We start from the raw sequence: 22855 nt of genomic DNA, 5'->3' as shown, positions 1-22855 counted from the left end.
TTTGACTAGAAATGACATTTTGATTAGAAATAAGACAAATATTCATGGTTAGATTTTGAGTTTTTGCAGTGTACCACACTATACTATACTTTATTCTACTATGCTACGTTATACTATGCTGTAGCCTACTGTACTACATTACACTTTACTACACTTCACTATACTATTATATACCATAATATACCGTGCCATGCTATGCTATGCCATGCTGCTCTCTATGGTAACACAAACCACATCTGTGTGAAGGAGCTGTTTCATAATTTCCCTCTGTACATTTTGTAGCTATGATTCAGCGCTGAGCTCCACACCCACTGATTCAACCTCCTGTTCTAATGGTTATTAATTTATAACAGGAAAAAACATTAAAAAAAAAAAAAAAAAAAAAGCACCATGCAGTAACATGATGAGGCGGAGTGGCACCGTCATGTCTGCCACCCAGCAGGATGACAAATCCTCTTCACTTCCTCTTCCTCTTATAAAAACACATGAATAATTAGTCTGTGTGATGTGAAACAAGTCGGAGGTGAAGCTGACATGGACAGGACGGGGTTAATAATGCGAGTTTGTCTTCACGCCAGCACGACTCCAGCAGCCGTCTCACAGTAAAACATGAATTCATGTTTCAACTGGAAATTGTTTGGATTTTTGAAGTAGGTGTTTCCCTGTCTGCAGATTAGAGGAAGCTCAGATCATCATATCGGTCTTTATTAACTATTAAACAACACAAACTCAACTTCTTTACAGTACGACATGGAGCTGCACCTTATTTTACATTTATAGATCATTAGTCCCAAGGGGGCAGTTTATATACAACACATTTTGTGTGAATCAGGTCTCCCATTGAAGCTACCAAAAGCTTATTGCGGGAGCCTGGATACGTAGCTATAACACAAAACAATACAGCATATACAAGACTACAATACACATGAAACATTAACAGTATGAATACACACACACACACACACACACACACACACACACACAACAATAAAGCACGTACAAAACTAACAATACAATACATGAAACATTAACAGACATTAGACAACGTGGACCCCAAGCGTAACAGAAGCTTTTCATAACATGTAGTAGATAAAAAAGCAGATGATAATTACATTTACATTCAATTTACTATGGTTCAGATGTTCAATGGTTGCATCTTATATATATAAACTAAGTAATTTAATTTTTAGCTTTTTCCTGAAAATGGAGATGGACGTCTCCACCTTCAAGCTCTCATCTAGCTCGTTCCAGATCTGCGGCCCCCTGCATGCAAGAGACAGTCTCGTTCTTTTTAATCTTCTTTTTTTCCCAGTAATTAGGTGTTTTTTCCTGGTATCATACGCATGCCGAGGGAGGACCGCAGACCGGAACAAGCTCACACAATCTGTGGTTGGTTTTATGGATAATTTGATGCATCACACAGGCATTGTGAAATACATTAATCTCAGTTAACCAGAGGAGACTGAAGCGATGAAATAGAGGTCTTGTGGGGGCATTGAACTCGGACCATGACACAGCTCGAATGATCTCTTTTTGAAGGCTTTCTAATCTTTTCAAATAGCTAGGTAGCTTATTGCTTAATAGCTTATTGAACTTTATGTTTGTATTTATGAATTGAAATATAAAGAGATTCTATAAAACTGTGTTGTCTCTGTTTCATTTTCTGCAGAAACGAACGAATCAAAGACAAAAACACCTGGATTTAAACGTAATGATGATGTAATGACCTAAAACATGAGACGCTCCTTTAAAAACAGCAAAGAAATGACAGTTTGTTTGCACCTTTGCATGGAGTAATGTCTGGATGCAGGTGATTAATCTCACACGCATTTTTTTAAAGAACACATTCACAGTTTTTCTGAGCGGTGAATAAACAGGTTCTTGTTTTTTTTCTAATGATTCATTCACCTTGGAAAAGATTTATCCATCTTGTGTTTTCAGTGGAAGTGAGGAAACGTGTCATCTCCCTTGTAATATCATTTTTATAACATGGACCTTTTCCTGTCGGGTCAGAGAGAAGCTCCGCTGATAAAAACACAGTTCACATCGACACCAGAACTAAAAAAAATTAAGATTTAAAGATTTAAAGGAACTTTTCTGTGATGATGAAGTTGATTTTTTATGAATAAAATGTTCCACGTCTGTGATGCAGAGGAGCAAACACACAGTTTTATATCAGTACAGAGCATCTACACTGCAAAAACTCAAAGTCTTTCCAAGAATATTTGTCTTATTTCTTGTCAAAATGTCTCAATTTTAGTCAAAACTAACCTCTTTCCATTTAAAATAAGACTCATCACCTAAAAATTAACTTGTTTTTAGATATTTTTTACTTGTTTCAAACTAATTTTCACTTGAAATAAGTAGAAAAATCTGCCAGTGAAAAAAGAAAGTTTTTTGTGCTTGTAATAAGAAAGAAAAACTTGCTCCACTGTCAGATTTTTCTACTTATTTCAAGTGAAAATCTGCTTGAAAAAAGTAAAAAAGTGTCTAAAAACAAGCTACTTTTTAATTTGATAAGTCTTATTTTAAGCATAATGAGATTTGTTTTGACTAGAAATGACATTTTGACTAAAAACAAGACAAATATTCTTGGTAAGATATTAGATTTTTTGCAGTGCACCAGAACTAAAAAAAAAAAGTTGGGATTTAAAAGGAACTTTTCTGTGATGATTGAAGTTGATTTTTATGAATAAAATGTTCCACGTCCGTGATGCAGAGGAGCAAACACACAGTTTTATATCAGTACAGAGCATCTAGTGTGATGAAGCAGCACCTCAGGGTATGTGGAGCATATGATGCTTCATAATGAACACTTGAATTTAACCCGATGCTTCCTGTGACTCACGGCTCCAGAACCCAGACACTCATCCCGGAGGAATGCAGGGGACTTCTGCACACGGAGACCTGAGAGGAGAGCTGCTCACACACACACACACACACACGATGTGGATCAGTTGTTCACCTGTTGGTCTCCACATGTGTGTGTGTGTGTGTTGCTGCAGTTCCACACGTACACCCTGCAGCTTCTGCACATTAACAACCAAACAATGTGGCCAACTATGTATGTGTCACACACTGCAAAAACTCAAAATCTTTCCAAGAATATTTGTCTTCTTTCTTGTCAAAATGTCTCATTTCTAGTCAAAACTAATCTCTTTTCACTTTAAAACTTTAAAAAATTAACTTGATTTTAGATCATTTTCATTTGTTTCAAACGTATTTTCACTTGAAATAAGTAGAAAAATCTGCCAGTGAAAGAAAAACTCGATCCACTATCAGATTTTTCTACTTATTTCAAGTGAAAATCTGCTTGAAAGAAGTAAAAAAGTGTCTAAAAACAAGCTGCTTTTAATGTGATGAGTCTTAGAGACTTCCTGGTTCGTCAAATTTGGACGAACTGGGAAGAGGAGCTTCGAGAAGCTTCCACTATAAAACAAGCTTGAAATATAGACTTATTTAATTTTTTTCGGGACAATTTCGCATTTCGGGGCTTCAATACAAGACGGACATTACATACGAGCAGCATGGAGGTATTTGGATGATTTTTGGTGTGTCTTTTTGTTACGAAGACAGTTGGTATCCATTTGCCACCGTCATATGGACATGCACTGCTACGCCGAGACCCCCTGTAACTCAGAGAAGCCACGGAGGACTCTGAAACTTCTCCCAGCCCTTAGTCCACATGAGGGGGTGAGTAGATAATGATAATGAAATTTCAATTTTGGGTGAACTATCCCTTTAACCCTTCACGTCACTTCACTTCACTTCACTTCCTGTTTCTTCTCTCTGTTTTTTTCCCCATCCTCCACAGGACGTTACTCATTATTTTGGTTTGCTGGTAATGTGGGGACTTTTTCTTCTTCCTCACTTTAATAATTTTATGAATGGACGTGAACACACACACACACACACACACACACACACACAGTCATCCCTCTGTTTACATCAGCGCTCCGTGTTTACGGTTCAGTTTCCGCTTCTCACCGAGTCTGAACGTTTTTGCGGTTTTTTGATTCATTCATCCACCGACAATAAACTGCTGCAGCCTGTTCTGTTCCCCGCGCGCCCCTCGCGATACGCACGCGACCCGCTGCTGAGTCGCGTCTGAGTCACCTGCTGCTGCTGCTGCTGCTGCTGCTGCTGCTCGGACTATTATGGGCTGTGTATAAAAGCAGCGGAACAGAAGCAAGAAAGTCGGAGGAGCGATGGTGCTGCTGGAGCTGCAGCACGAGATGGAGCATTAAAATAAATAAATAAAATAATTAAAAACATTTATTCAGATTGTTCAATGATTTAATGTGAGAAAATAATAATATGATGATATGTGAACTGGTTATGATTAAAAAAAACTTTATTAGAGAATTAAAGGGAAATAAAAAACAAATGCTACAAATCTCTTAAAGGCAGAGAAATAAGCAGAAATTTGTAAAAGAATAAGGGGAATAAAATCTACAAAAGATAAGAAATTCAATGTAAGAATTTAAGAAAACAGCACAAACTGTAGCATTATAAAAACAAAAACTTCAATAAAAAATAAATAAAATACCTCCAAATGAAACATTGAAATGAATAAAGCCATGAAACTTACAATACACTTGATACCTTTTCATTATATTTACATTTTTATTCACAACTTTATTCTCTTCTCCTGATCTCAACAGTTTCGTATCTTTTTTATTTCTTCTTTTCCCTTTCTTAAAAAAAAAAATGCCAGCATGATTTCATTGACTGTTCTGTTAATTTAACTAAATAACTTTTAACTGAATGCACAACTAGTGCATACTGTACTGTACATGCTGGTATGATCGGGGGTTCATGAACTGAATCAATGACTCGGTAGCTGCAAACTGAATTCCCCTCTGGGATAAATAAAGCTCTATTCTATTCTATTCTATTCTGTTCTATTCTGTTCTATTCTATTCTATATTCCTTGTTTTAGTTAATTAAATCTGTGTTGTGATTTTGATTCATTGACTGTTTGATAAATATAAATAACCAAGTTTCTATTTAGGAGTTTATAGGAGATAATATTCTGAACATGTGGAGATTTTGAGATGCAAACTGGAAATTTGCATTTTTCTTTGAAATAAATAAATCTACAAATAGAAATAAAGAAATAAAATATGTAGGTCCGTCATGCACTCGGCTCGGTGCATTAACTCTCACAGACACACATTCCTCTCAAACCCAGCACTTTACACAAATGACTATGATTTCCTCTTGGCCGCTGAAAGCACTCGAGCCTCGGCGCACGGTCCAAGAAATATAGTTCCTAAGTTACCTCTTCTCTTCTGTACGTCGACTTCCTGCTCTAAAACACTTGCATATGTTTTGTGTGTCAGGCTGAGCGGTGACTCACTGGGGTTAAGAGTAAAAACAAATAGGAGCGGAACAAATACAAGCTGAGTCACCAGTGACTAAGACATCTGGAATACACCTTCAGGATTTAGGAGCAGCTTTGATCCCATTTAATAGTGTGTGTGTCAGTCTGTGTGTGTGTGTGTGTGTGTGTGTGTGTGTGTGTGTGTGTGTGTGTGTGTGTGTGTTACAGATATACGTTTGCATCCATCTCTTTCATAACTACAGTGACATCTGCTGGCTCCAGGTTTCACTGGTTTTAGTTTCAGTGTCTGTGAACGGAAACTTCTCAGACTCCTCGTCTTCCTTCTCAGACCGAGGTTTCGTGTTGTTGTTATCGAGCCTCGCACACACACTCACACAACAACACACACACACTCATAGAGTCAGTGTAGGTCAGAGGTCACAAGGACACGAACTCTTATCGCTGCTTCATGTTTAATATTCAGCTTTAATGATAAAAAACAAAGTGCACAGACACTCGCCAATGTGTCTTTACACGGAGCTGCAGGTCAAAGCTTCTGCAGAGAGAGGGTTGTTGACTATGTGTCCAACCCCAACCTGGAGAAGTGGATTGCACTTTGTCAGGCCTCTACCTTCAGACCTGTCCAACTAGGGGCCGGGGGGCCAACCAGGGTCTTAGAGGCCAGATTTGTTACTGTCGTAATGCAAAGAGCCACATTAAATGGGGGGTTAGGGGTACATATACCTGAAGATGCATTGCAAACCCAGAGGGGGTGAAAAAGGTGATTAGCTAAATCCCTGTAGGGGGGTCTACTATGGTCAAGATTTACAAAACTGAAAGGTAGTCAGTAGGTGGATTTTTGTGCTACTGCAGACAATTTTGACAACTTGTAATATACACATTTTTTGAGTACATTAAAATGTGCTTTCTCAACTTCTAAAATTTGGATTTGAGGGGGCAAAACTCAGATGGAAATTAGCCCTAGTGGCTAAATCTGGTACAACCATCTCTTCTCTGTTCTAAAAGTGATTAATGGTATTGTACACTGTCCTGTATTAATAAACTAAACTAAACTAAAGACATTTATTTGAGGGGGCACTGCCCCCTCTTGCCCCTGCGTAGAGCCGGCCCTGCTACGGTGGCCCTGAAGGCTCAAACCACTGCAGCTAAAGAAAAAACATGAGCTGCAAAAACTCTCAACACAACAGGAAGTGTTTCCAGGGACACAATAAAGCGAGGGACCGGTCACAATACACCGAGTCGGCAGCGGTCGGCGACCAAGGAAACGTCACTTCTGGTCAGAGCCGTGGGGGAAAACAAACCGATTCCCCCATAGACATACTGTACGTGTGAAAACGCGGCATTTTAAACCTTTGTCTAACGCTTGTCCACTCTCATGTCTTAGTTTGAATCACTTGTATCTGCTGACAAAGAGCTATATATTAAAAAAACTCATCACGATCCGGGTCGATTGTTGTCTGTACATTTTAAAATAGGCTATTTTCACAGTTAGTCACATACAGTATAGCCTGCACCGAGTCGGCAACCAAGGAAACATCACTTCCGATCAGAGCTGTTACACGGTTTAATTTAATGTAATTTATTTATTTAAAAAGGACAATGTACTTTAATAACATCAGTTCTTTTCTCTTTTTAAGGAAGAGAAAAGAGGAAGCCCAACGTAAATGCACCGGGATTAGCAAGTAGCTAATTTTCACCCGCAGTCCTCTGGCAGTTTACATAAGGAAAACTTCATAACAATTAGACAGACACATGTATAACAGGACAGACATAAATATTATACATAATATATAGACACAATATTGACAGGTGAAATAAGACAGTTCAATAAGAACTCGACAGAGCAAAACACAGGAATCAGAGGTACAAAGAGACAGGCAACAAGAACAAAAACCTGACTTACAAGACAGAGCACAGACACCAAGAGGTAGAATAAAGTGCTATAGTAATCTGGTAAAGTTCAGGTTGCGGTTTTTCAATTTATTTGCGGTGCAAAATGGTACACAACAACTCTTAGGCATTGTCTCGGTCTAGAGCCGCCGGCGGTGACCAAGGCAACGCCCAGCTAAACGTCAGAGCCGTGGGGGAAGACAAACAGTTCCTCCATAGACAGACGGATGTGACTGACTGTGAAAGACCCAATATTTTAAAATGTACGGACAACAATCGACCTTTTTTTTGATGAGTTTTTTAATATGTAGCTCTTTGTCAGCAGATACAAGTGATTCAAACTAAGACACGACAGCGGACAAGCCTTAGACAAAGGTTTAAAATGCTGCGTGCGGTGTATAAAGCGAGGGACCAGTCAGGGGTCACAATAAAGCGAGGGACCGGTCACAATAAAGCGAGGGACCAGTCAAGGGACACAATAAAGTGAGGGACCAGACACAATAAAGTGAGGGACCAGTCTGGGGATTTATTAGATTAGATGATTTATTAGAACGTCAATATCACATGATTCACATGGTATTGATCATATTGATCATGTTAGCTTAGCATTAGCCTTTAGCCTGGTCCCTCTCTTCATTGTGTCCCCCAGAAACACTTCCTGTTGTGTTGAGAGTTTTTTTGTTGTTGTTGTTTGCAGCTCCTTTTTTGTTAAACTGATCTGAATCTGTAGCATGTTTGTGTCTTTAGCTGCGGTGCTTTGACCCTTTAGGGCCACCGTAGAAAAGCATATAATATATAAAGAAAGACATCTCAGTTTGCTGTGTTGCACCTCACCTGTGTCCAAGTGTTTCAACCTCTGGATACAGGAGGACAGATGTTTTCTATCCAGGACGATGGACACGACAACCTTCATCAGGAGCACTTTATAGCGAACAAAGTGTGAATATGTGAAAACCGAGCGGCTCTAACAATGGGTCTCTCACCTGAAGCTGAAGTGCAGGTGCGACGGCCGACGTTCATTGTTCTCTCTGGATGACATTCATTGTGCGACTGTAAAAAATAAACTGTGGGATCATTCGTCTGCAGCGAGGCCTGTGGGCTCTGAGCCTGACAGTTCATTCATTATCACAACCACAGGTGGCTGCGTTGGACCAATGGACTGACACCACTTCAATCACTGCACCTTTAATTTATTCATGATCCGGCCTCAATTTTGTATGTTTTTCTTTTTCCTTATTATATATTTTTACTGACAGGCTGCTTTTTTTCCCCTTTCGTTTTCCACTTAGCTTCAAAAGTGAGAACAGGGAGGTGGTGGTTGACATTTAGAAATGATCAAAGCTGAAACTATAAAGCTTTCACTTTCTTTATTGTTTTTCCCTCCTTTTTGACACTAGACAGTGATTTCTGTACAGTAAATTACAGGTGGACAAAGTCACATGATCCACCTCAACATTTACATATAATATATTCAGTGGTAGACATATATTACAGACATATATACAGTATAAAGGTAGATGTTTGTGTTAAAGCTCCATACGGTATAAAGGTAGATGTTTGTGTTAAAGCTCCATACGGTATAAAGGTAGATGTTTGTGTTAAAGCTCCATACAGTATAAAGGTAGATGTTTGTATTAAAGCTCCATACAGTATAAAGGTAGATGTCCATGTGTAGTGTGATTATAAAGCAGCTCTAGGTTCTATATTAATACTGTGAAAGTATCAAAGCCTCAGTCCACAGAGAAATGCACACAGCCTGTATTCAGAAACTGAGCCTTAAAACCAGCCGTCAGGACTTCCTGTCACTTTGTGATGTCACAACTAAGCCCCGCCCCCTCACCACCTGGACACACCATCCATCCATCCAAAAACTTTGCAGGATTTGGTTTCTCTGAGTGTTTTATTCTGAAATCTGCTCTGTTTTTTTATTGGATCACTTTAGAAAACAGTCAGCCAATCAGAAGAGAGGCTCAGAGCTTCCTCCTCTCTTCTGATTGGCTGACACCGACCTGTTGTCACTGTCGCTCCAGAGAGAAGCTGAAAGAGAGAGGAGATGGAAAACTACACTGAGATGGGGTTTAGAACTTCTCATGGATCAGCCCTTCAAAATAAAACAAAGGAGGAGAAGGAAATATGGAAATAAAAGTTGCGATGTGATTAAATAAAATCACCTCTTGTTACTTGGATCAGTTAATTGTTTTAGCTCAAATGGAGCTGAATAAAAAAACTTTGAAAAAAAAGAAAAAAGTGAAACTTCATCTGTAGCAAAAAAAAAAAAACTGTGGATGAAAAAACAAATAAATCAAGTTGACAGACGAGTGAGAATCAACATGTGAATACAAATGAACAGTCTGAGGTAGAAAACAGCGACTTCCTGCTGTCAGGTGCTGGTTGATTGACAGGTGAGACACGTTAATGGCTCTAATGGAAAAAAAAACAGACTTTACACATGTGGAGATAAATATGAGTCATTTAAATACTTTTCTCTGAGCTCAGTGTTTTAATGTTGAACAGGTGGAGAACATGTCGACACACTGAACCAAAACCTCCACAGGTACCAGACACTGTGGACGCAACTTCCTGTGTAAATCTCACCAAAATAAAAGTCTCAACAGGCTCAACAACGAAGCAGAAGGCTGAACGAGCTTTTACCTTGTGATTTATTGTGCAGCTTTGGTAATTAGTAAACGCTAAACTGTGATTGGTGGCGTGGTGAACGCTGATTGGTGTCCGTCCACTACAGTGCACAGACATTTGGAAGATATTTTCAACTATTTAGGTTGTAGTATCTTAGTAGGTTGTTTTTTTTAAATGTCCTCTCTATTGTTGTTACAATTTTTTTATTTATAAGCGCTTTTACAAATGCTCAAAGACACTTTACACTTTAAAAATCATAAAATAAAACAAAGTCAGAATGAAATAAAATTAAAAACAGCAATAAAACTGTATATAACACACAAATGATATATTAAAAGCTAATTTAAAAAGGTGAGTTTGGAGCATGGATGGGTTTGTATTGGGGAGTGAGTTCCAGAGGGAGGGGGCAGCGATGGAAATGTTATGTGTGTTCATACATATCAAAGTATATCTTTTTGTTGTACTATTGAGTTTCATTAAAATAACTTTTATGCCGTAAGTGCATGACAGATACACAACTCCTTCAAAACGACATGTATTGGAAAAGAAAAAGAAATTGCCATGATGTTTTACTTGTTTTAAAATAAGAACAAACATTTAAAAAGAAAAATATGACTTTGTTAGTTCATAATTCATGCATGAAAGAAAGGGTAAAAAGACTTTTACTGAGTATGTTTCTGTTTGAACTGTGTGATATATTTTATTTCCTTTCTTCTGGTTTCATTCACACATTTCCCGGCTGCTCCTGCTGTGAGGCGAGTTGTGCCGTTATGTAAAGTGCAGGTTACATCGGGGCAGCGCTGAGGAGTATTAGCAGTGATTAGAGACCAATCAGCAGAGCGCACACTGAGTCACCGTCGTTATATCAGTGCATTAGCACATCATGACGGGTGGGAGGTAAAAGAACTGCAGGGCGCTGATAGAGCTGTTAAAATAAACCTGTTTCAATTTGCATTAAGAGAAACGAGCTCCGGTCCCGCCGTCGTCTCTGAGAAACATGATTTATGTGACGCATGAAACAGATGAAGCATCAAGAATATAATAACAAAAAGTATATTTATATTTATAAAAAAAACATCTGCACATTGACCAGAAAATGATCCAAAAAGATGTTTGGCTCTTCATCATCAGGATCAGTACAGACCAGTTATTATAAATGTGTTTATATGGGGAAAATAAATGACTAATCTTTCCGTTAGAGATGTAAATGTATTGTACAAAAATCTAATTTTAAATGCAACATGGGACCTTTAAAGGAATCGTTTAATATTTTTTTGGACACATCACATGTAAGTAGTTGTTGGTCTGAAGAGGAGTTTATCAATTAAGTGAAACTGTAAAAACATTGGTGGTAATAAAATCTGAATATGGTGCAGAGAATAATAATGATCTATATAGAATTGGATTTATTATTTAATATCTGGTGTTTTTAACATTTATGGTAGAAACTGGCAGCGTTGGTCAAATTAAATTACTGATTACTCCTTTCAAAAGTAATCACATTACTGTTCTGATTAGTTAAGGGGGGACACTACAGGTGAATAGGTTAAAAAAATAAATAATTAACTAAAAGATATCACCACGAAACCTCCCAAATTTATCACTTACATTAAGACAAATATTTTTGTATTTTTGCCCAATTTTGTTTAAACATGTAAATTAGATTATATCTAATTAAATATGCGTTAATCTGCATACATTTCCAGAACAGAAATCTGAACAATGGTGAAAGCCACTTTCAAAATTCTTGTTTTATTTTGTTGACATATTAGAGTCAGAAGTTTTTACAGAGGAGGATTTTGGATATCTCTTTTTATCACTCTGTAAATGAGAAAATACTGTCACCAGCCCTAAAAAAAAATCTTATTTCTCCATGTTTTTAGGAATAAAATGTTGTATAAATCAGGCTGTGAATGATATATCAACAATCCCCTCTGTAAAAACCTTCAGAATATAGACAGGGATCAAACTGGAAGGTTTGGTGTCTGTAAGTGCTGCTGAAGTGGAGGTTTCTAGCTCAGAGTCTGAGTCTGAAAAACAATTTTTGAGCCTTTAAAGACTTGTACTTTAAATTCCATAGATTGTTAATGTAAATCGCACTTTTACGATTGGTTGCGGATACGGAGAAATTGATCATTTTTAGATCCTCCATCATTGTTCAGGAGAGAGAGAGCTTTGCAATGACACCTGACATGACATGGGTCACACCAAATTTTGGTGAATTTAGGATAAATCTATGGCCGAAAGAGACAAAATGAAGTAAAAATAAAAAACTTAATGTGGATTTTTTTCTACCATTTCTTTCAACTTTTCTTAAAGAATACATGTTAAAGGAAGAAAAATAGCCCAAAATCTCAAAAATTGATCAGTGCATGAAAGAACTGTATCTTTTTGCCTGCATGTATTGTCTCGCCTTTTCAAAATTCAATGGAGGAAGAAAACAGCTTCACTTCCTCTTTTACAAACCAACGACTGTCACTGTCCGACTTCCTCCTCTCGCCTCCTGTGAACCAGCTTCTTCTTTAGGAGGCAAACGGTTTAATTACCTACAACCATAGCTACTGGGGCCGGGGGAGACGGGGGGAGACAGACAGAAACATCAGAGGACCTTTTGATTTCTCTCTGCTGCTGCTTTGTTTCACTTTCATTATTTTCTCCCTCAGATAAAAAAACCAGTTCCCCGCCGGCCGACTGGACGCCGCGGGGACATTTAATGAGGCTGCACGGCCCTGTGGCTCAGGATGGACACCAGAGGAAGAAGGAGACACCACCAAGTGTCTCAGCGTCCTTTGAATTCAAAACTACTCCTTAAAGGGATAGTTCACCCAAAATTCAAATTTCACTCATTATTGTGTGTGGTGGCCCGGGAAAACCCCTTCACATGGTGGGATTTTGACATTTTCATTTTTTTGATATTTCCATAAACTAGAAGTTTTCAGCCATTCATAACTGTTTGAATAACTGAGATAGCCCTTTCAGATCTAAATCTATTATGACCAAAAAACTGAAAAGTGCAGAAAAATGGCCTCAACTAGAACGTTGAAAGACGAATGTTTTACAAAACATTAAACAACTTCTGAACCGTTTATGATAGAGATGAGCTGTAAACTGTATCTGAATCGTGTGGTTTTCTGCTTTCCGAGGGTCCGCGCAGCAGTATTTGTCCATATAATGGTTGTCAATGGATACCAACTTTCTTCGTCCAAAGAGACACACCAAAAAACATCCAAATACCTCATCTGTACTGTCCCTCTTGTATTAAAGCCCTGACATGAGAAATTGTTCCGCCGGTCAGTGCAAATCACACGAGATTTGCACTGACACAGGAAAAGCAGTGAACCGAGACACTGGGAGCTTCCACTACAAAACAAGCTTAAAATATAGACTTATTTAATTTTTTTTTTCGGAACAATTTCTCATGTTGGGGCTTCAATACAAGAGGGACATTACAGACGAGCAGCATGGAGGTATTTGGATGTTTTTTGGTGTGTCTTTTTGTTACGAAGAAAGTCGGTATCCATTAACAACCATTATATGGACAAATACTGCTGCACAGATCCCCCCGTAACTCAGAGAAGGCACGGAGGACTCTGAAAATTCTCACAGCCCTTAGTCGACATGAGGGTGAGTAGATAATGAGTGAAATTTGATTCTTTTTTATTTGTGCAATACAAGTGATAAACATAAAGCAAACATAAAGACAAGACAAGCCATAACACAGCACTAGACAATTAAGAAAGCTAATGAAATTTGAATTTTGGGTGAACCATCCCTTTAATATTCCTAACTAACACTGATGCACATCCATGACAACGCTGTGTTTCTGCTGTTTATTATTAACTCCAAACCGGTCTCCAGCGACCACGTCTCTCTCTGCTTTGGACCTCGTATCGACCATCTGCATCGTTCTCACTTCGCTCCGTCGCCCAGAACTGTTCTGTTCTTCCATCAGCTGCTGGTTCGGCTCCAAAGCAGAGCAGCTTTCATTTTACACTTCTTCTTTTTTTCCTCTCCTCTCCTCTCCTTCTTTCTTTTTCTTCTTTGGCTTCAATCAAACAAACTCGCCTGCCTCGTTCTGGACCTGTCGTGTCGTATGTTTAAGCTTCTACTTTACACTTTAGATAGGCTATATACGTTGGCCAAGGCGTTCATCACTGTGGTTTAAGTGTTAATGGTTCTCCTGGTGATCCACTTGGCACAGTTGGACTCTTCTCCTGGCAGAACAAATGGCAGCTGTCGACTCGCCAGCGTCTCTAGCTCTGAATCTACTGTTGTAAATACACGAAACAAGAAATAAAAATGAAAAAAACAAGTTTGTTTGTTTCCTCTGGAACAAAATTTCATCACAATACATCCTGTGTTTTTTTTTTGTTTGTTTTTTGGCATCTTAAAGAGCCAGCGAAAAGAAAAATGTATTTCATTCGCTCTCGCTCTCATTGGCTGTTTCACATGTCTTTTTTGTGTGGAGACGACCTGGAACAATACATATCAGGAAGTTCTTAAAGGGAGACGCCAACATTTTTTTTTTCGTGCCTTGCCTCACTCCCAAGTCCATGACCAGCAGATAGACACCATCCTTTCCACTGTGCGTGCAGTAACAAGGGAGATAGAGCCGTATCGCCTGTAATTAGCTTAGCTCAAACACTGGAAGTGTATGGGTAGTGTTAGCCTGCCTCCTACCCGAGCCAAAATCATTTAATTTTAGCTCTAAACTCTGTAAATATATCACTTTATCCACATTTCAAACATGTTTAGGTGAGAAAGTAGCTGTTTAGATCAGCAGTGTGTCGTTAATTTGTCTAAACACCAGCTGTTTACAATTTTGTTCGGACAAATTCGGCGCTACTCAAGCTAGCCGTTGTGACCAACGCACTTCCGGTTACTTTCACAAAATAAAACACCCGTTGCCCTTTACAAACAGAAAACCATGACGATAGAATTTGTGCTTTTACTTTGAAATAGGAAGCTAACCTACCCTCGATGTAGCTAGCTTGAACCAAAATAAACCGTCTTTGCTTGGTTTGTTTAGGCTGTAAAAATGTCCTAAATGACGTTGTTTCCAGTAAACTCTGGACTATCTCTCTTCAGGACACTTGGATTGCAGTGGACGAGCAGTGTGGAGGAATATTAAATGGTTTTTGTGTAGTTTTATGGACGTTTTTGTGTCGGGCGCTATTGACTCTCATATAAAGTTTTGGTTGGACTAGGAACCGGCCTCCGGGTCTCCAGATGCACTTTGAGGAATAAAAAACTACTTGGGAGTATTCATCAGCATGAGGGTGAGTCACTAATGACTGAATTTCATTTTTTTTGGTGAACTATTCCTTTAATGTTCATCGTTAAGTTTGTTCCGACTCTGACACTGGATCCACACTGCAAAAAATCAAATATCTTACCAAGAATATTTGTCTTATTTTTAGTCAAAATGTCTCATTTCTAGTCAAAACAAATCTCATTATACTTAAAATAAGACTCATCATTCTTTCAAGCAGATTTTCACTTAGAATAATCTGATAGTGGAGCCAGTTTTTCTTCCTTGTTACAAGCACAAAAAACTTGCTTTCACTGGCAGATTTTTCTTCTTATTTCAAGTGAAAATGTGTTTGAAACAAGTGAAAATGATCTAAAAACAAGTAAATGTTTAGGTGATGAGTCTTATTTTAAGTGGAAAGGGATTGTTTTGACTAGAAATTAGACATTTTGACAACAAATAAGACAAATATTCTTGGAAAGATTTTGAGTTTTTGCAGTGCACATGAAGATCTGAGGCGTGAGAGGTTGGAAAATGAAAGGAAGGAAGGTAAAGGGTTAATCCACTGGACTGGGAACTGTCTGCAGCTCTTACTTACTTTAGCCTGTCGTGCTAATAGATGTGATTATAGAAAATTAAAACACATTTCCACTTAGGAGCAGGATGAAAAGCAGTGAGATGATGATGATGATGATGATGATGATTGTGTCTGGTCCCAGCGTCACAGCATCTGTGTTACTAAGCAACAGCATGAAGAGGCAGAGCAGAGCAGCTGCACCGACCCACCTGGGACAAGGTCGAGACGACACTTCTGTCTAAGATGAAGCTGGAAAAGTCACTTCCTGTCTGAAACGCCATCAGGGAAGAAGATCTGAAGGCCCAGTAAGTCCAAAAGGTAATCAGATTTGGACACAAACTTAAAGGGATAGTTCAACATTTTGGCAAATTGGCCCATTGCCATAATCCCTATAGTCATAGCAGTAGGTTCGTTACCTTTAATTGTTGGTGTAAACTGTTTTTAGAACGGCGGAGCAGAGCCGTGAGCTGCTCAGAGCTACGCTACGGAGGCTAATGGGATTTCTTGGTTTCCCTCATCAAACTCATCAACTAGCCTACACAATCCAACAACTCCACAACGCTCTGGTGGACAAGTTGTAACCTGCACATTCACCACGCTACGAGATAATAACACAACGTTACCAGACAGAGTTGTTTTAGAGGGAAATTCATGCAAAACCGCTGATGCGCGTTGCCTTCAGGGACAGTTTTTCATCAAGCAGTCTCTGCATTTCCCTCTAAAACAACTCTGTGTGGTAACGTTGTGTTATTATCTCATAGCGTGGTGAATGTGCAGGTCACAACTTGTCCACCAGAGCGTTGTGGAGTTGTTGGATTGTGTATTTGATGAGTTTGATGAAGGAAACCAAGAAATCCCATAATGAGCCTCAGTAGCGTAGCTCTGAGCAGCTCGCGGCTCTAGGGATTATGGCAATGGGCCAATTTGCCAAAATGTTGAACTATCCCTTTAACAGAGTGGACATACTGTATGTAATGTATTGACTGTGTTTCGTCCACTCTGTTATGATATTTTTCCATCATAATTTCATGAAATAAAAATATTTTAACTATGTATTTGTAGTGACATAATGATAGGGAGGCGTTTGATTGTACATGATTGATTGTAAATTTGCATCATAATTCACTTTTCTTTGGAAATTAACTGGAGGAATATATCCCATGATCATAATACGCACTGTTTTTCTAAATAAAAGCTAACTTAATTGTAAAATAAACTGTCTGACTTAAGTGAGGGACATACACTTCCTTTAAAAGTATAATTTTATAAGGAGTCATGCAGTAGTTAGGAGTCAAGTTACTATGGTGATTTATTCTCTGCAGCTAGCCTGCTCCAGACCAGGCTAACAGCCAGGCTTAGTTGATTCTGTTGTCTTTATCTGTGAAGTCAGCAGTCACTCTGATCAGAAATCAATGTGTTTCATACAGTTATTCCATGTTCTTATGTACATATTGGCCTGATTTCTAAACAAACTAAAAACATTTACAAATCTGTGTCCATCTATGATATTTTCTATGACCACTAGTAGCTATACATCACTGGCTTCTCATAAAAAGCAATGGAGCAAAAATGGCATATAGATTTATTTTTAATAAAATGTAAATATATTGGGCTAAATATTGGTTGAGGTAAGAAAATGAGAATAAAATTGAGTGACTGTGAGCAACCACCTTCCAAATAATTTATACACCTCATGTGAACATTGTTATCAGCAATTTATTGAAGCAGCAGACTGCATAATGTTTTTATATTTACCGGTAATTCATTTTCACCTGTTGCACTTTTGGCCACTTTTGCTGTATGAACTTGTATTACTTGTGCTCATCATTTAGGCAAAGTGCACAACTGTTGGTTTGTGAAAGGAACTTGAGTTGTGATTATAGTTTTGGATTATTCAATCAGTCCGCAGTTGTCCGCTGCGCTCTCTCTGAGCTTTACGACAGCAGCGGTGCTTTTTTTTCCTTCTTTTTTTTAAGAGGTGAGTCACCTGACATCAGCATTAAGATCCGCTGTTGATTGGAGGAAAGTAGCCACACCTGTCCTCTCATCGGTGAATCTGTGATCAATCTCTGTGGTCTACTGACCAGAGAATAAGTTCCACATGGTTTGACCAAGCCGCTGCTCCTCAGCCTGACTCAGCGTTTCAACAACCAACTAAACCAGGATGGACTTAGGAGACTGTCCAACCTGGCTTTTCCACTTATCCTGGATAACTTTATTCTACTTTTGTGCAATACCCCTCAGGAGCTGCTGACTTTTATTTTGAAGGACAGTAAAGAATGAGACCTTGTTGTTGTTGTTGAGTATTTGCAGCTCCTGTTGTTAAGCCGATGAAGATGTTTTCCTACATATCTTGTGTGTTTTTGCTTCATTTGCATGTGTGTTATTCCGCTGCAGTGAGTTGAGCCCTCAGGGCCACCGTACCGTACCGGCTGCCCGGGTCTTCGTGCACAAATAACAAATGATAGATAAATAAATAAATAAAAGCAGTGCCGAGGCTGCAGATGTAAATAAAGACAGTTTTTGTTTATTGACGCATAAAACATCCTTCAAACAATAAACCCATCTCAAGGTCTCTGTACAACGCTTACTAAGCAGTTTTTATTTATATAGAAAACGTATGAGGGGCCGAGTTTAAAATCACACGGCTCCTTCAAATTTAATGGCAGGTACTCTGGAAAAAAAAATTACAGCATTCCATCAACAAATATTTTCAAGCAATAAATATGCGTTTTTATAAATAGTGTAAATTTACATCAAAATAATAAAAAAGAAAGAAAAAAAAAACACAAATTAAAGTTCACTCTTTTCGTCTATGTGCAACCCTTTTTCTCTGTGACTTGGCTGTTTGTCTACTACATTACTTCCTCCCTCGAAACGAACCAAAAAGACTCGTTGTTAAACATTAAATTGATTTAGAGGGGAAAAAAAAAAGGGGGAGAGAGTGGGGGAGGTCTTTCAAAAAAAAAAAAGTGTCACTCAACTTTTTCACATTACAAAAAAACCAAAAACGAAACAGGTTTTCTGTGGTTTTTCCTGACTGAGGAGGAGGAAGAGGAGGCTAACGTACAAAAAGACCGGCTAGGCTAATGACTCATCGCATCTCATGGAGGAGGGAGGGGTGAGGAAGAGGAGGAGGGAGGAGGAAGAGGAGGGAGGGAGGTGAAGGTGTCAACCCACAAACAATAAAAATAAAAAAAATAAAGGAAAAGAAAACTATCAAATCAGTAGTCTCTCTCTCTCTCTCTCTTTCTCTCTGTGTGACGATGTCTGTTAAAACTTAATATGTACAAAACTTTATTTCACCATTTCAATGTGTGGGAGGGAGGGAGGAGAGAGAGGGTGGGGGGGGGGGGGTCTGTGTGCACTGCAAAAACTCAAAATCTTTCCAAGAATATTTGTCTTATAGTCAAAATGTCTCATTTCTAGTCAAAACTAATCTCTTTCCACTTTAAATAAGACTTATCACCTAAAAATCAACTTGATTTTAGATCATTTATTAGTTAATTCATAACTTATTTTCACTTGTTTCAAACTAATTTTCACTTGAAATAAGTAGAAAAATCTGCCAGTGAAAGCAAGTTTTTTTTGTGCTTGTAATAAGAAAGAAAAACTTGCTCCACTATCAGATTTTTCTACTTATTTCAAATGAAAATATGCTTGAAATTAAGTCAAAAGTGTCTAAAAACAAGCTACTTTTTAATGCGATGAGTCTTATTTTAAGTAGAATGAGATTTGTTTTGACATTTTGACTAGAAATAAGACAAATATTCTTGGTAAGATTTTGAGTTTTTGCAGTGTGATTGTGTTTTCTAGTGAAGTCCAGCTGGGCCAGCAGTAGAACAGTCTGGTCATAATGATGAAGATGAAGATGAAGATGAAGATGATGAAGACAGGAGGAGTCGCCCCGCCTGGGGGAGGAAGGGAGGAGGGAGGGAGGGGTGAGGGGTGAGGAGGGGTTGGGGGGTAACAAACCAGTGTGGGCAGGTTGCATAGACACACACAGCTTGGAGGCAGCTGCCTTGTGGAGAGCTACAGCTTCACTTCCTGAATATCAGAAACTAAAGACACAACGACGACGACAACGGGTCTGGTTCTGTTTGTGTTCGAGTCCGTCCATGTTTGTGTTTGAGTTCAAGTTCGAGTCCCGTCGTCGTGGTTCCAGGTCCGGACCGTCCTCAGAACGAACGGAGCGTCGATCGGCATCAGGAGGAGGAGGAGGAGGAGGGGAGAGGACTCGCCTGAAGAGGAAGAGGAGGAGAGAGAGAGAGAGATTTCACAATAAGAGTCTTTTACTGATAAATGATTAAAACTCTTCTGTTGTCGTCCTCCTGGGGCAAGGAAGAAAGGAAGGAAAGAAAGAAAGATGGAGGAAGGGAACAGATTAGGTCAAGGAAGGATGGAGGGAAGAAGGGAAGGAGGAAAGAAAGAAAGAAAGAAAGAAAGAAATTAAGAAAATGAACAGATTGGGTCAAGGAAGGATAAAGAAAGAAGGATGAGGGAAAGAAGAGAGGGAGGAAAGAAAGAAAGATGGAGGAAGGGAACAGATTGGATCAGGGAAGAAAGAAGAACGAAGGGAAAGAAGGGAGGAAGAAAGTGAAAAGGATGGTGGGAAGAAGGAAGGGAGAAAGGAAGGAAAGAAGAAGGATGGGCAAAGGGAACAGATTGGGTAAAGGAAGGAAGAAGAAGGAAGGATGGAGGGAAAGGAGGGAGGGAGGGAGGGAGGAAGGAAAGAAAGAAAGAAAGATTGAGGAAGGGAACAGATTGGATCAGGGAAGGAAGAAGAAGAACGAAGAGAAAGAAGGGAGAAAGGAAGTGAAAAGGATGGTGGGAAGAAGGAAGGGAGAAAGGAAGGAAAGAAGAAGGATGGGCAAAGGGAACAGATTGGGTAAAGGAAGGAAGAAGAAGGAAGGATGGAGGGAAAGGAGGGAGGGAGGGAGGGAGGAAGGAAAGAAAGAAAGAAAGAAAGAAAGAAAGAAAGAAAGAAAGAAAGAAAGAAAGGGAACAGATTGGGTCAAAGAAGGAAGGATGGAGGTAAAGAAGGGAGGGAGGAAAGAAAGAAAGAAAGGGGACAGATTGGGTCAAGGAAGGGAGAAGAAGGATGGATGGAGGGAAAGAAGGGAGAGAGGAAAGAAAGAAAGAAAGAAAGAAAGAAAGAAAGAAAGAAAGAAAGAAAGAAAGAAAGAAAGAAAGAAAGAAAGAAAGATGGAGGAAGGGAACAGACTGGATCAGGGAAGGAAGAAGAAGAACGAAGAGAAAGAAGGGAGAAAGGAAGTGAAAAGGATGGTGGGAAGAAGGAAGGGAGAAAGGAAGGAAAGAAGAAGGATGGGCAAAGGGAACAGATTGGGTCAAGGAAGGAAGAAGAAGGAAGGATGGAGGGAAAGAAAGAAAGAAAGAAAGACAGGGAACAGATTGGGTCAAGGGAGGGAGAAGAAGGAAGGATGGAGGTAAAGAAGGGAGGGAGGAAAGAAAGAAAGAAAGAAAGAAAGAAAGAAAGAAAGAAAGAAAGAAAGAAAGAAAGAAAGAAAGAAAGGGAACAGATTGGGTCAAGGAAGGAAGAAGAAGGAAGGATGGATGGAGGGAAAGAAAGAAAGAAAGAAAGAAAGAAAGAAAGAAAGAAAGAAATGGAACAGATTGGGTCAAGGAAGGAAGAAGGATGGATGGAGGGAAAGAAGGGAGAGAGGAAAGAAAGAAAGAAAGAAAGATTGAGGAAGGGAACAGATTGGATCAGGGAAGGAAGAAGAACGGAGGAGAAGAAGGGAGGAAGGAAGTGAAAAGGATGGTGGGAAAAGGGAACAGATTGGGTCAAGGAACGAAGAAGAAGGAAGGATGGAGGGAAAGAAAGAAAGGGAACAGATTGGGTCAAAGAAGGAAGAAGGAAGGAAGGATGGAGGTAAAGAAGGGAGGGAGGAAAGAAAGAAAGAAAGGGGACAGATTGGGTCAAGGAAGGGAGAAGAAGGATGGATGGAGGGAAAGAAGGGAGAGAGGAAAGAAAGAAAGAAAGAAAGAAAGAAAGAAAGAAAGAAAGAAAGAAAGAAAGAAAGAAAGAAAGAAAGAAAGAAAGAAAGATGGAGGAAGGGAACAGACTGGATCAGGGAAGGAAGAAGAAGAACGAAGAGAAAGAAGGGAGAAAGGAAGTGAAAAGGATGGTGGGAAGAAGGAAGGGAGAAAGGAAGGAAAGAAGAAGGATGGGCAAAGAGAACAGATTGGGTCAAGGAAGGAAGAAGAAGGAAGGATGGAGGGAAAGAAAGAAAGAAAGAAAGAAAGACAGGGAACAGATTGGGTCAAGGGAGGGAGAAGAAGGAAGGATGGAGGTAAAGAAGGGAGGGAGGAAAGAAAGAAAGAAAGAAAGAAAGAAAGAAAGAAAGAAAGAAAGAAAGAAAGAAAGAAAGAAAGAAAGAAAGAAAGAAAGAAAGAAAGGGAACAGATTGGGTCAAGGAAGGAAGAAGAAGGAAGGATGGATGGAGGGAAAGAAAGAAAGAAAGAAAGAAAGAAAGAAAGAAAGAAAGAAAGAAAGAAAGAAATGGAACAGATTGGGTCAAGGAAGGAAGAAGGATGGATGGAGGGAAAGAAGGGAGGGAGGAAAGAAAGAAAGAAAGATGGAGGAAGGGAACAGATTGGATCAGCAGGGGTGCAAACTCATCAGGGGTAAAAAAGGTGACAGGATACCGACCCCCTAGGCTGGGATAATAAATCAAAGGCAAAGTTTATAACCCCCCCCTGCAAAAAACACATTGCTCCACTCTCAAAAAATCAAAACAACAATCTTCTTTTCTTTTTTAATGTACCGGTTCATCTTTGTTTTCAATAAAATGAATAAATTCACACACTTTCACAATGTTTTTTAGGACTCAAACTCTTGGACAGCTAATTCAGAAAATTCAAGACTTTATAAAGTAAGCTCGAGAAGCTTCGAGAAGCTTCCGCTACAAAACAAGCTTGAAATATAGACTTATTTAATTTTTTTCGGGACAATTTCTCATGTCGGGGCTTCAATACAAGACGGACATTACATACGAGCAGCATGGAGGTATTTGGATGTTTTTTGGTGTGTCTTTTTGTTACGAAGACAGTTGGTATCCATTTGCAATCGCTGTTGCTACGCCGAGACCCCCTGTAACTCAGAGAAGCCACGGAGGACTCTGAAACTTCT

The 22855-nt window shown here is 39.1% G+C and overlaps 1 protein-coding gene across 1 annotated transcript in view; it reads right to left on the bottom strand.

The window, feature by feature from the left end:
* Positions 1 to 19500: 19500 nt before the first annotated feature.
* The window catches only part of kdm6a (lysine (K)-specific demethylase 6A), a 73565-nt gene continuing 70210 nt past the window's right edge, over positions 19501 to 22855 (bottom strand). Inside the window, exon 30 of the mRNA XM_085766069.1 lies at positions 19501 to 19943. Coding sequence (XP_085622195.1) covers positions 19908 to 19943 — 36 coding nt within the window. The 3' untranslated portion in view covers positions 19501 to 19907. The remainder of the gene's footprint in view (positions 19944 to 22855) is intronic.

The sequence above is a fragment of the Trachurus japonicus genome, chromosome 21 (genome assembly GCF_045865225.1).
Source record: "Trachurus japonicus isolate A0001 chromosome 21, Traja_1.0".
NCBI classification, from domain to species: Eukaryota; Metazoa; Chordata; class Actinopteri; order Carangiformes; family Carangidae; genus Trachurus; species Trachurus japonicus.
The sequence above is the reverse complement of the archived record's forward strand: the minus strand, read 5'-3'. Positions and strand labels throughout refer to the sequence as shown.